This window comes from Pipistrellus kuhlii, unplaced genomic scaffold (assembly GCF_014108245.1).
Source record: "Pipistrellus kuhlii isolate mPipKuh1 unplaced genomic scaffold, mPipKuh1.p scaffold_m20_p_10, whole genome shotgun sequence".
Classification (NCBI taxonomy): Eukaryota; Metazoa; Chordata; class Mammalia; order Chiroptera; family Vespertilionidae; genus Pipistrellus; species Pipistrellus kuhlii.
Window position 1 is genome coordinate 46,313,655 of NW_023425405.1, and position 14,788 is coordinate 46,328,442.

At 34.1% G+C, this 14,788-nt stretch overlaps 1 protein-coding gene across 5 annotated transcripts in view; it reads left to right on the forward strand.

The window, feature by feature from the left end:
• Positions 1-14,788, forward strand: part of SEMA3C (semaphorin 3C) — a 146,875-nt gene that overhangs the window by 72,501 nt on the left and 59,586 nt on the right. For all 5 annotated transcript variants that reach the window (XM_045578500.1, XM_045578502.1, XM_045578501.1 and 2 more), the window contains 4 exons: positions 1,701-1,861; positions 2,981-3,043; positions 12,418-12,537; positions 13,840-13,930. In XM_045578500.1, coding sequence (XP_045434456.1) covers positions 1,701-1,861; positions 2,981-3,043; positions 12,418-12,537; positions 13,840-13,930 — 435 coding nt within the window. The remainder of the gene's footprint in view (positions 1-1,700; positions 1,862-2,980; positions 3,044-12,417; positions 12,538-13,839; positions 13,931-14,788) is intronic.

Below are 14,788 nucleotides of genomic sequence, written 5' to 3' on the forward strand. Positions count from 1 at the left end.
AGTTAATGTAGTTATTGCTCCCTGTGGTATCTGAATTAATGCAAGAAATGGATTATTTTCTAACAAAACAGATAAAGAGGAGAGCTGCCATTGTGTGTTACTTGAAGGTAAAATTCAGGTGGGACTATTTTTCTTACTAAGATCGAACTCTTGATTTCACTTCATTATAGATTAGGAAGAAAAGGGAAAAAGAAAAGAAAAAGAGTATTTTTTTTAAAAAAAATACACAAACTAAAGAAATCATGGTAGGAAAGGTGAGAAGATGGTAGGTAGTTAGGGTCTTTGAACATTCAAAAGATGTATCAGCTGGTAAGGGTTTCAACAACAGAAATGAAAACTTCAATTCAAGGTGCCTAATGCAATATATATATTTTTAATTTTACATAACAGCAGTAGTCCAGTTATAGTGCAGTTCCAGGGTAGTTCAGAGATTAAGTGCTTTCTTAAAGAACTGAGCTTCCTCGGGCTCTCCCCTCCCCCTAAATTTTTGCTTGTCATTCTAAGCTAGTAATCTTAATTGCTGCAAGTATAATATGCTCGCACACCAATGTCCAGAGGTAGGAAAAGTTTTTAAGACCCAAGAAATATCTTCAATACCCCTGCAGAAGGCTTCTCTTTACTGGTAAGTCTCATAGACCATAAGTAGTCAGAGGCCAAATTTAAACCACTCACTGGTTAGGGGAATGGAACCACTATGGTTGGCAGAGACCAGCTCTGCCAACAGGAAATTTTATTGCTGGGAATCGAACCGTGACCTCATGGTTCATATAGGTCAGTGCTCAACCACTGAGCTAGGCTAGCAGGGCCAGAAAGCATATGCTTGCTCAATTTTTCACTCTCTCAAGATTATAATCAAAAGAACAAAGAAAACATCAATTCTTTGAATAGGAAAGTCTTAAGTTGTGCAAAAGAGCACTTTGGAAAGAAAATTGGTTCTGCTATAATTATTATTGATTTTTGTATTGTCATGGTGCATTCATTATATTCAAAGTTCTGCTGTACAGGCATATATTTAATGTAAAAGAAGTTAAATAACCATGAGTCACTGATCATTGAAATACTGAAATCTAACATTTCAGAACATCTGAAAATTCATTATTTTTCCCTATTAATATATACATAAACATTTAAACAACATTACCTTTTTATGGAGTACACTGGGAAAATAGGTTTCTTTTAAAATAATTTATCAAAACAATATATTAAACTGGTTAGAATTATATCAAGGAAGTAAGGTAAATATTTAGAGTAGGAAATAATTTTAAAATGATGTACTGAGTTCAACAATAAAAAATAAGACAAACTAGGAAGATATTCACACTGCCATTGTTTGTTTGTTGGGCTTTTATTTGTGTTTCAGTCTGCTAATTTACTATATATTTTTGGCTAACCTGTTTGAACTAGCTGATGATAGCCAGGAATAAAACTCAGTTGAGATTCTTGCAAAATGTGAATAATTTTGTAATCAAATGTCATCACCATAAACTTTAAAATTGCATTTATTGATTTATGTTATATTTCAGAGACAATGAATAAAAATATTCACTGAATAAAAATAACTCTAAGTTATAGATAATTTATTATTGTAGGAGGAAAAGCTATCTTTACATTTTTGGTAAATATTCTGTAAGATCATTTTTTATTAAATTAATAGACTCATAGAACTAAATCTGTTTTCACTGTGTTGTTCACTATTTCAGAGCTTCGAGAAACCAAGACCTCTGAATACTTCAGCCTATCTCACCACCCTTTGGACTACAGGATATTATTAATGGATGAAGATCAGGATCGGATATATGTGGGCAGCAAAGATCACATTCTTTCCTTGAATATTAACAATATAAGTCAAGAAGCTTTGAGTGTAAGTGTATTACTTTCATGGGGGCAATTTGACCTCCCTACATGCTTTTTTATTTAAAGACTTAAAATACAATAATAAATTATGTATTTCATTAGACATTAGAAAATATCTGTCACATGCTTATACATAATTGGAAGTTTTTTTTTTAATGGACTTAAAATATAAAATCAATTCAATTTCCTTTGTCTAGTTTTATAGTTTTAAACAATCTAAAATCTGAAGCTGAGAAAACACTTCCTGTTTATACATATATATAAAGAAAAAAAGAGAAGACTAAAGTATGGCATAAAAAAAAAAGGTCAGATTAAAGGAAGACCTACCTTATCATTTATTTGTAATTCAAGCAATCCTTGGAAGGAACACAATTATTAAGTGCACTCTTCTGTCAACAAATGTAGCCCATATTTATCATTCTGTTTCACAACAAGGAAATAAATGGAGACTCACTGGAGTAAAGAAATAAAAGTAGATTCATTATAAATTTATTACTGAAAGGAGATTTCTGAACTTGTTATTTTAATAAGGGACAGCAGACAGAGAAATAATCTTTACTACCAGACCTGAGCCGATGCTACAATGACTTGGAATGTTGAGACAGTATTTCAGAGCAGGAAACTTTTGGATTTTGTCCAAGCTATTTTAACTGTTGTTGTACCTAGGTGCCCATTTTCATAAGTCCACCAGCCCAGCTTGTAGTTCACTCAAAATAATATTAAACTGAGATTATAATATAAATGTAAATTCATTGTGATATGAGCACTTGGGAAAAGTGTACTATAAATAAAAAGAGGGAAATATACCTTCTATTGTGCACATTAATAATGACCTCATTTTAATATAATGGCATTAGTAAGTGGGCATATATTGAAGTGCTTTTGTTCAAAGAAAGATTGATGGAAGGAATAAAAACATGTTTTACAATAAAATTATAAAATCTTTATCCACTTAAGTTCAATTATAAAATCTTTATCCACTTAAGTTCAATAAAAGAAAATAGAATTTTGAAGTAGAAATATAGAAACGTCTTAAAGAAATCTGTTAGCAAAATGTAAGTGAAGAGCACTGAGCTGTCCCATGTACAGTGAGATTTATGCAGTCTATATTTTGCTTTCTGGGCAGGTTTTCTGGCCAGCGTCTACAATCAAAGTCGAAGAGTGCAAAATGGCTGGCAAAGATCCAACAGTGAGTGCTTTAAAAAAAAACACACACAAAAAAAACCAAACTTAAATATTTGGTCTTCGAATCCGTGTATGTTGAGTGCAGCTAGGAGTGAGACAACGGGTGTTGGTGTTTTAAATCCTCTGCTGGACACATGGTAAAAAATGTAAATACAGAAAGATTGGAACTCTTCAACATTGTAATTTAGGAATTCCTGACTGGGTAAAACTTTCTTGACTTGCTTTCATTATTGCACCCTGACACTTTTCATGATGGATTTCAGTAATAACCCCTGTTCCAAGTGGATCCAACCTGTGGAATTCTCAGGAGGTTGCTGAAATAATGATAATGCAAGACTCTGGATCAGCTCCCAGATACCATGTGGGCTCTTCCTAGGAAAGATTCTCAGCAGAAGGGTTGTGGTTAGCCAGCACATTCCAGAGGCATAAATCACCAGCGATGACTGCTATCTTTGTTAATTAAAAATAACCGTAGAAACAAAATTGAGACAGGTATATCAATAGATTTTTAATGTGAAACACTAGAAACACTTGTAAAAGTTAGGTTACTTTAGGTAGAATTCCAAAGGGTCAAGGAATAAATCTATATTGATTGCTGCTAATGATTTGCTGAAACTTACAGATTATGCTTTTTTCTTTTTAAATTAATCCTCACTCCAGGATATATTTTCCACTGTTTTTTCAGAGAGAGTGAAAAGGAAGGAGGGAGGAAGGGAAAGAGAACAACTATGTGAGAGAAACATACCTATTGGGTCAAACCCATGACCCTCTAAGCACCGATGCACACTGGCCAAAACTAACCAATTATTCTTGAATATTATAAAATAAATGCACACAAAAAATCTAATGAGCGTAATCATTTGATGTTTATAATGCAACATATATGTCATTTCACTTTCTTATCTCAAATCATGAAAAAGAATAACATAATAGATCCAAGTATCAAAGTTATATTAATAACTTGGTAGCCCGGCTGGTGTGGCTACTTGGTTGAATGTTGACTTATGAACCAGGAGATCAGGTTTCAATTCCTGGTCATGGCACCTGCCCAGGTTGAGGGCTCTATCCCCAGTAGGCTGCATGCAGGAGGTAGCTAATCCATGATTCTCAGACATCATTAAAGTTTCTCTCTCTTCCTCTTCTTTCCTCTCTCTGATACACTTTTTTTTTTTTTTAAGACATAAAAGAATTTTTTTCTGCATTTTTTAATCCTCACCAATGGACATGTTTAATCGAGGGAGGAAGGGAGGGAGAGAGAGAGAGATAGAGAGAGAGAAATGGAGAGACATGGATGTGAGAGGTAAAATTCAGTTTCCTCCTGTTTGTACCCCCACTTGGGATTGAAAGTGCAATCTAGATATGTGCCCTAATTTGGAACTGAACTGCAACCTTTTGGTGTATGAGACAAGCCTCCAACCAACTGAGCCACCTAGCCAGGGCAGAAGTTTCTTTAGACATTTCAATCACTTTTTCAATAAATACTGATTAACTACTGTGCACTGGCATAATGTTAATTGCTAGAGATACAGTTTTGTGCCAAAATAAACATATTTGACTCTCATCTACTTTATTATCTTGTTGGAGAAGTCAACATCCTATATAATAAAAGGCTAATATGCAAATTGACTGAACGCTGGAATGACCGGTTGCTGACACACACTGACCACCAAGGGGCAGACACTCAACCAGGAGCTGCCCCTGGTGGTCAGTGCACTCCCACAAAGGGAGCACCACTCAGCCAGAAGCCAAGCTCAAGGCTGGTTAATGCAGCAGAGGTGGCGGAAACCTCCCCCACCTCTGAGGAAGTGCTAAGGACCCCTGCCAGCTTAGGCCTACATGGGGAACTGACCTAAGCCAGCACGCAGACATCCCTCAAGGGGTCCCAGACTGCGAGAGGGCACAGGCCTGGCTGAGGGTCCCCCTCCACCCCATCTCAGTGCACAAATGTCCTGCACCAGGCCTCTAGTTAATCTAATAAGCATGGAAATACATGCTAATTCAGATGTGAGATTGAAATATGGTGATTGGGTAACAAAACTAATAAATGTATACACACACACACACACACACACACACACACACACAATCAGGCCTAATGTCAAATAACAGCCTTAATTAGTGTTGACTAAACACTTACCATTATAAGTGTAGCATTCACTTATATTGGGGTCAGAAATGCTGATTCCAGGAGAGAAGGCTGTGCACTGAGCCTTGGTAATAAGTATTTCAGAGACTTACCAGGCTGGTTCAAAGAAAAACTAACCCTTGTGGAAAGAGAAAGTGTAAAATGAACTTTTTATTTTCATTGACTCTTAAGAGTCCTGGGTTTCAGGTTCTGAAAATGTCAGGCTCAGTGCAGGTCCACGGAAGAACCTGGAATGTTGAATCTCCAGGTCTTACTGGAAGGTGTTCTTGGCAAGAGAGCTCACCAGGAGTGACTCAGCAATGGTCTCACTTTTTCAGTTTCATAATTCACCTTATAAAAAATATTTAAAGATGTGCAGAAGGAGCTTGCAGGAGCATTTTTGCTACCCATAGGTTTTGTGGACCACTTTCTGGAGGAAAACAACAACAACAACAACAACAACAAAAAACAAACAAACAGGAAAATGTGGGAAAACATTTGTAGGAATATTATAATAGCCGTATATGGAATGAGTAATAGAATGAAGTATGCTTTTGTGGGGTACACTTTCTTGTCCCCTGAAGCTATTATTTTAATAATTATACATGAATTAAACTATTTTCTTTCATTCTCTCATGTAGATTTTTCCCAGTAATGCGTATCTGATCATGAGTTGCTTTTTGCCACAGCAATATCCTGTGGCTATAATTATTGGATTTAATTGTCCTTTGTTCAAAAAGATTTTTATTTCCCATTCATACAGGGTGTGTAGGTTTTGGATACCTTTGCACATTCTTGTTCCAAAACTTGCTGCTGATTTTCTAAAGAATCTTAGCTAAGTCATTACATTTCTTTCTCTCTTTGGCAAAACTGAAATGCTCTATTATTTGCTCTCTTGTAATTAAAAGTCATTAGATAAAATCTTCAACATGCTTACATTTTCCCACAGTTTTGTCATACTGTAATGTCATTCATAGATACCTTTAAATCCTGCCATACAGCCAATTAGTATACACAACGTAAGTAACTGGTGGAGGGTTCTGTTCCAGAACAGCCAAAATTGTTGGGTCTTGGGCATAGCAATCAAACTAACGCTTTCAAATAAATGCTCTGTCAGTGCTAAATAAAAGAATGTTTGACAAATCCATCTCATTTCATACATTCAGAATACCTACAAAGCAGTGTTCTTTAATCAGACCATAGGAAAAAGGTTGGTGGTAGAAAAATGAGGGTAAATAGGCCTTTAGAAGTTCTATACATTAACATATTATACTTTTTAATGAAACCAAGTATTGAAGATTTTCTTAACTCTACTAGAATTCCAACTTTTTTATGTGAAAATTGAATAATTTAATTGACATGAATGAGTTCTTATGAAGAAACCAGAGATCAATAAGGATGGAGTGCCTACTTTTAAAAGTCTTTACAAAATACTAGAGATGATGAGACATATATGCAATAATTATCAAATAATAATAGCCAACATTTCATGAAATGAGCCTTCACTTTTCTGTGTGCTTTTTTTAATTCTTGTAACAATGCCACAAGATGGACCTTATTGTTATCATGTACATTTTCAAGATAAATAAGTTGAACCACTAACCATAGTACAATAAGTAGGAGGCCACTGTCTGACCAGGCACACATGGATCTAAATCCTGCACCCTTAGCCAACCAAACATGCCACCTCTCTAGGAAGAGTACGGCAAATTCTAAGGATATACATAAAAGAAGAAAACGTGGCAGCTGGGATATTTAGGAAAAGCTCAAAAGATATGTTAGCAACTATAATTTCTTATGTTAACCTTCCCCTTATTTTATATCAGTGGTACTGATACCTTTTCTCTCTTGCAGCCTTTGAAACATGCTACATGCAGTTCTCTACTTGTTTAATTACTTTCCCATTATGTTAGCCTGGGAATCATCTGTTCACTCTTAAAGAAACAGTGCAGATGTCACGTTTCTGGAGACTCTTCTCTCCCAACCTGGGACTGGGCCAGCTACCCTTTCCCTCCCACGGGCATACCCGAAATACACTAGCACTTTTTCCAACTGCAGTTTTTAACGGTACCTCTCCCTTTATGATGGGAAATACCTGCTAGTAAGTGTCATTATCCCCAGGGCCCCGATCTGGATCTAGCTACTTCATAAAGTTTAAACAACATCTGAAAAAATTGACATGGGAATAGTCAAGCATGGAATTCTTTTACAAGTGGCTTGTTGAAGGTTGGGCAAGCCACACAGTGAATGATGAGTTTATTAATGCTCTTAGATTTATCATGTTTGTTGAAAATTATTTTGCACATATTTCAGAAGTATATTTTGGTTAAATTAAAAAAATTGCTTTTAAGTATTAACTATCTTCTAAGCAAAACAAAGTAATGATGATTTAAACTTATATTGCTGTGTAACAATTGAAAGGAAAAATAAAATCTAGAATAAAGTATTCCCTATTCCTTGAGATTTTTTACTTATCTGAAATTTTAAAGTTATTAGAAAATAATTAATTACTAGAAAATAATTCAGTATAATTTAAATTTTCCACCCAGGTAATAATATACCATATTGCTATAATCGCCTAATGTTCATAAAGAAAATAAATGTGCATGGTGGGAAAAGGGCTAATTTTTACTCCCTCAGCTACAGAGAGATTAACCTCCCTCCCATTTCCCTTTCCTCTCTGATGTGTTCACATTCTTACATGCTCCATTTATTTCTAAATGTTAATATTTTACTCATATTCTAAATAATTTGAGCTAAACAATAGCACATGCTGTCAAACATACCCAATGAGATAGGACATAATGATTTCCTAAGTAAATATTCTAAGAGTTCCTTGAAAATTAAGCAGAGTTACATATATTTAGACATATATGCATTACATGCACACAATGTCAAACTTGATTTATTAATTGTAGAGTATCAATTTTCCTATTTTTGGGATCAGAGGATCCTAAACTACTGGAAACTATATTTTCTTTAGTAATACACTTACCAAAGTACCTTGATTTATTCCCCAGAACAAAGAAGTGTGGGTGTAAAAAACATAGTTTCCCCCCTTCCCCATTGCATATTATAGTCAATGAAAAGTCAATATTTTTAAAGCCCTATTCATCTGTACTCCAGAATATATTTTAAAACATCTGTTTTTTTAAATTATGCAATTAATATGTTTAATATAGAAATATTTGAAGACTAAGAAAAGCATGTAAAACATAGTACACAGTAAATACAATGTTCCTGTTAAATAAATAAAATAAATGCACTATCTAGATATAGTAAGTTAAAAATTGGGGTATATTATTTCAGCATTTTATATTTTTAGAAAATATATTTTTATTTATTTCAGAGAGAAAAGGAGAAGGAGAGAGAGATAGAAACATCAATGATGAGAGAGAACCATTAATTGGCTGCCTTCTGCACATCCCTCAATAGGGATCAAGCCCACAACCCAGGCATGTGCCCTTGGCCAGAATCAAACCCAGGACCCCTCAGTTTGCAGTCCACTGCTCTATCCACTGAGCCAAACCAGCTAGGGCTATTTCAGCATTTTATTACATGACATATATAGAATATGAACAAAAGGACATCATATTCTGCATAATGTTAGCAGCCTGATTTTTCATTTAACATTGTACCAGAAAATACTTTCAAAATAGAGTTAAACAATTAAAAGACAGCATGCATGGTACTGAATTCCACTGAAGACTCATTCCCCAAACCTTTCATAGATGCCTATTATGGTCAGGGCCTATACTAAGCTCTGTGCAGGACAAGTGCCACATTTATTCCACAGGTTTGTATTGGCAGTTGGAATGTATGAAATTTTATAAAAATATCTAACTGAGTGTGTATTTATTTGCCAGGAACTAGTCCAAGTGCTTTATTATTATACAAGATGTGGCAAAAGTAGATTTACAGTTGTGAGCAAGAAAAAGTTTATTCTTGTATTATTCTTGTATAACTATTTAATTAATTATTGTATATCTTCTATATAAACAATCATAAACCTACTTTTGCCTCTCTATTGCTCACAACAAATAGTGTTATCACCATTCATAGATAAAAATATTGAAACACAGAGAAATTGAAACTTGAGACATTAGTAAATAAATGTGTCAAGTTCAAACAACTAGTTAAAGATAAAGCCAGATTTTTAATAGCTCTGAGATTTGTATACCTACTAGTAAATCCACTCTCTATGCCCATCTAAAGATTATGGCATGATGCCTGGTTGGCATGGCTCAGTGGCTGTCAACCTATGAACCAGGAGATCATGGTTTGATTCCCAGTAAGAGCACATGCCCATATTGCAGGCTTGGACTCCAGTGTAGGGTCAGACAGGAGGCAGCTAATCAATGATTCTCTCTCATCATTGATGTTCCTCTCTCTCTCTCTCTCTCCCTCTTTTCCTTCCTCTCTGAAATCAATAAAATTATATTTTTTAAAAAGACCATGGCATGATGACAGACCAACTCTAATTGTCTCTGGACAATAATCCTCTGTCTCTTCTAGGCACTATTCACCAAGTAAGTCCTGCACTGCCGTGCTGTTTTTTAACTCATGCTCTGCTGTTTTTGTTGGAACAATCTTTCCTTATGCTTTTGCCTGTCAAAATCTCTAGCTCATTCTGCAAGTTCCAGCTCCATAGACACCCACCTCAAACCTTTACACCCAGTTTAGCATTACTCATTCTCTTCTTTCCTTCTATAGCACCGTCTTTCTATTACAGCATCTGATCTGCTATAGCCTGATGTATGGATGACCTCCTTACTCTGAAAATAGGAATTCACTTTATTATTTACAGCACTGTGTACAGTGCTTGCACTGAGTTTATAAATATTTGTTGAATAAAATAGTCAAGGTCAGAAATAATGTATTCAGAAACCAAGGCGGAACAATGGAAATGGAAATGACCTAGAACATGATTTTCCATAATTAACTCAATGAATCTGTTTTCCCTTTGGGGTTTTTCTCTGTAGGGAAGGTTGGAGGGGTACACCGAGCATCATCAGATAGCATGGGAATTGTCTCATGGTTAGTCAGCCCCTTCCTATAGAAAAGCTGGATGGTGGAGGGTGGCATGTCTCAAGAGCCAGCTCAGTTACTTATTAAACCTAGAGCATTTCATTTAACCTCTTTGAAATCCAACTTCCTTATCACTAGAATGGCACTAATACTTTAATTGGAACACTGTTGTAAAGATTAAAAACAACATCAAAGGAAGAGCTCTTTAAACATTAATAACAGTTATAAAAACTCCCTTCTAATAACTATACATTCCAAACACAATTGCAAATTTTAAAGAGGTTAAAAATACAAGATGTGTTAGACACATTTGTGTTTGAAAATCTGCTTTACCCTTTTCTAGCTATATATCCTCAGGCAAGTTAACTAAAAATGTTCTAAGCTGTATTTTTCTAAAAGCTGTTGAGTTGTAAAAAAATAAAATAAAAATGAATGAATGTTAAGTGCCCAAATAGCATATAATATGCTAAATAAATGTGAGATATAAAGGTAAAAAAATCAAACCTCCTGGGAATTAAAAGAGGCTAAATACATGAAATGATCATTCCACTGCCACATAATAAATTCTCAACAAATATTAGCCATAATAAACATATCAGTATATCTAATGTATTATAGATATAATATACATAAAATAAGTATAAACTGTATTTGAAATATAAAAGAAATATTAGTGACTTTTTAAAACTAAAACCAGTAATTCATGATGGTAAATGGCCTACAAAACTCAAGAGGAGACAGATATAAGCTATTATTAACAGAGTTGGGTTGAGTTCATGTCTTATGGAAAAAATAGTATATATAGGACCCCAGAATGACTAACTTTGAATGTGAAAAAAATAAACACAAGCCTCATTGCTCACAGATACCCTTAACACAGACATATTATATACACACCATACATCATCTATGCTTTTCCTCCATTATCATCTGCAGTTATGTAGTTAATTTCCAGGAACCTCTATAAACAGGTGTCAAGATACTGAGACATTATATATTTAAAGAAAATCCTTAATGTCTTAAAATAAAAATAAAGTGTATAGTCTGGTCTGTAAGGTTTAAATTTTTTTGACAGCAAAGTTAATGATTGATTATTTGATAATAGAAACCTATAATAGAAACATATGTGTAGAAAATTACTTCATGTAAAAATAAGTATATACTTACATACTGTCAAGTAACAGTGAATATAAAAGGAGAAAATGATGGGAAATAGAAAATAACATTGACTTCAAATGTAACTTCGTTTTTAGTAAAGTTTATATTTTTTAACTTTATTAATAATGTAAGTAATGCGTGTACATTGTAAAAAATAAATAAAATACGTGGTACCTAGAAGAGAGAATAAAAGAACACCTATGGTCTCTGACCATCCCTGGGAAAACCACTGTTATCTTTTCATATATTTTTATTAAAGTATTGATCTTTGATTTGTAACATTATTCTTAATAATGTTCTTTGAGAGAAAAAGTAACTGTGAAGGGAACAACATTTAATCTCAGGTCAGGCCAGATTAATTTGTAGTCAGCAAAGGATAGTAAACACAGAGCATGCAATGATCTCTTCAGTCACAGATGTGCATTTGGTGATGGCCATGTTTATGTACTTCTGCAAGGTCATAGTCAACTTATAATTTCTATAGTGATTTTTTGTTGTTGAGACTGGGAGCAGGTAGAAAGGAGATTTTGAAGAAAGTATTTTAGGAGATTATGGGCAGAGAGATGAAAATTACATAATTTTTCATAGAAAGTAACCAGTTTGGCATTTTTTTCAAGGTTTGTTTTATTCACTAATTGTAAAGGCCAATAGTGTTTGCCATTGTGTACTAAAGAAAATATGGGCCTTATTATATAAGCACAATTTCACTTAGTTCGTGTTTATATAGTGTGTATGTGTGCATAAGTGTATATATGATTTGAAGAAAATTTGAGGAAACAATTTGCTGTATTAACCCTAGGTGAAAATTAGCTTCATTATGTTTCAGAAAACAAAAACTTACACAGCATACTGAAGTGAAATATGAGAGATATATCATTTTACTCATTATCTGAGTTGGACTACCTTCCACCCAAAATAAAGCAATGATATAAACAATGTGGTTCTCTTACTATCTCCGAACAACTAAATGTGTTAGAGCAGAAAGAAACATTAAAAGCAAAGTTTCACGTAATACTTAGTAATAGCAATAAAGTCGTCGCTAAACACTTCTTTGCCTATTCTTTCAGCACGGCTGTGGGAACTTTGTCCGTGTGATTCAGGCTTTCAACCGCACTCATCTGTATGTGTGTGGGAGTGGTGCTTTCAGCCCCGTCTGCACTTATGTGAACAGAGGGAGGAGATCAGAGGTGAGTGAACCTTTTTTTTTCATTCTTAGTTCTGCTCAGTGTCAAAGGTCACTAGAAACTGTATTTTAGAGTAAAAACTTGGAAATATCAATAGTCATAAAAAAGTTTCAAGGCCGGTAAACACAAAATATATCACATTTGGTTTCTGGCCATCAAGTTACTTTACATACAGCGTTTTGCCTTTAAATATATACATATTTCTGAATAAAAATGCTGCAAAAGATACAGGAAAAAATAGTGTGATTTCATAATTACTTAGACTGTAAGGTATTGATAATATTAATGCAAATTATAGAAATATACTGTACACTCACTTTCTCAGATCTATTTTAAATCATTTCTTATTTATGTTTCAAATTTAATAAACTTTTATGAGATACACACCTGGAAGTGCCAGCCAGAGAGAACTTTATATAATTAATAAATTGTACTTTCATAGTAGCATTGGTCTAGAAGGGTTTTCTAGCCTTCTTACATTGGTTAAAATGACTTGGGGACTGTGAAAAAAAGTATCTTCTGAGAGTAAATATACACCTAATGTACAGTCAAATATGTAGCTGGTTCAACTTCACCTGTGATATTTAAGTCTGTGTTTATCCCAGTTTACAGTTATTGACTAAGGAAACAATTCATTAACCCAAAGAGATTTTTTGGATTCTTTAAGTCAAACATGTCATATTTAATATAAATATCTTAAAAACTAAATTCTTTCATAATATCTTGCTTTGATTTTATTATGCATCTTAAGCCTAGAAATCCAATTCTTAGTGTCTTAATTCAATTTTACAGATTAGAATTGTAAAAAAAAGATTAAATGTTGCTATTGATATACCTTAGGTTCATTTCTCTTTAACAAAGGTTAATCTATTTTAGTATGAATATAATTGAATAATCTCTCTGTATTCTTGTATTATTAATTTTTTCATGTATGTAATTTATACGTATATATCTTTTGTTGAATTAAAAAATCACTTAAAATAACTGAGTAATTATCATTTGATCCCATATTGATGCATTTCCAAGTGGTTCAAAACAATATGAAATATTAAAGTTCTTAAAGAAATGTAAAGCTATGCTTCTTGGAAGAGTACAGTTGGCTGCATTGAGCTTGTTATTAGAACCACATGCCTGTGTTCAACTGATAAATAAACTACTGCCCTAGATATCGGCAATCTGTCAGACCCTTTAAGAAATCAAGTAGAAAGCTTATTATTTATGATGATGTTTTATTAAAGAACAATTGGTTAACTAAATACAAAGTTACTTATTATTACTATCTTTAAAATTTTATCTACAATAAAGGACCAAGTTTTCATGATTGACTCCAAGTGTGAATCTGGAAAAGGACGCTGCTCTTTCAACCCCAATGTGAACACAGTATCTGTTATGATCAGTAAGTGAAAAATAAAGGAGACACTGAGAAATAGAAAATAAAAAGGAAATTAAGGATAAATAATTCATGACATGGTATGCCCATTTTTGATAATTCTATGGATGATAGTACATCAGTAAAGTAATAGGAAGAAAGGTTTATGCTGAAAAATAGAAATTTTAGTTTCTCATAGTAGTTCAGGAATATTCATAATAAGCATGTATTTTTTCATCGAACACAACAGTGCTGTCGTTCCTAGAGAAGTCAACCATTTACAAAAAAACATGCACATGTATATACATACATATATATTAGAGGTCCAGTGTATGAAAGTTGTGCAAGGGGGTTGTTGTCCCTCAGGCCGCCCTGCACCCTCTTGCAATCTAAGACCACTGGCCCCTAACTTCTTGCTTGCCTGCCTGATCGCCCCTAAGCACTCTCTTGCCTGCCTGATTTCCCCTAACCACTTTGTCCGCCTGCCTGATTGCCCCAAAGCACTCTGCCTGCCTGCTTATTTGCCTCTAAGCACTCTACTTGCCTGCCTGATCACCCCTAACTTCTCACTGGGGAGCGGCTGGCCGAGGAGATGGGCTGTGGTCATTCTGGTCTCTGATTGTTCTAGTCTTTCTGCCATTTCAGTTGCTTGGCTTTTAATATATAGGATATTAACATATATTATAAAGTTATTTCCAAGTTTCCTGTAGTTATTTTTCTAGTATTAAGTATACCCACTTTCCCCATGTTTTAGTAATCTTTCGCAAATTATTAAAAATGATGTTACCCCCTGATGAAAGACTAACAAAGTACATGGGTTAGCCAAATACAATATATTCCTATGGATTGTCTACAAGTTGATATACTAAAACTAGAGCTGGTAGT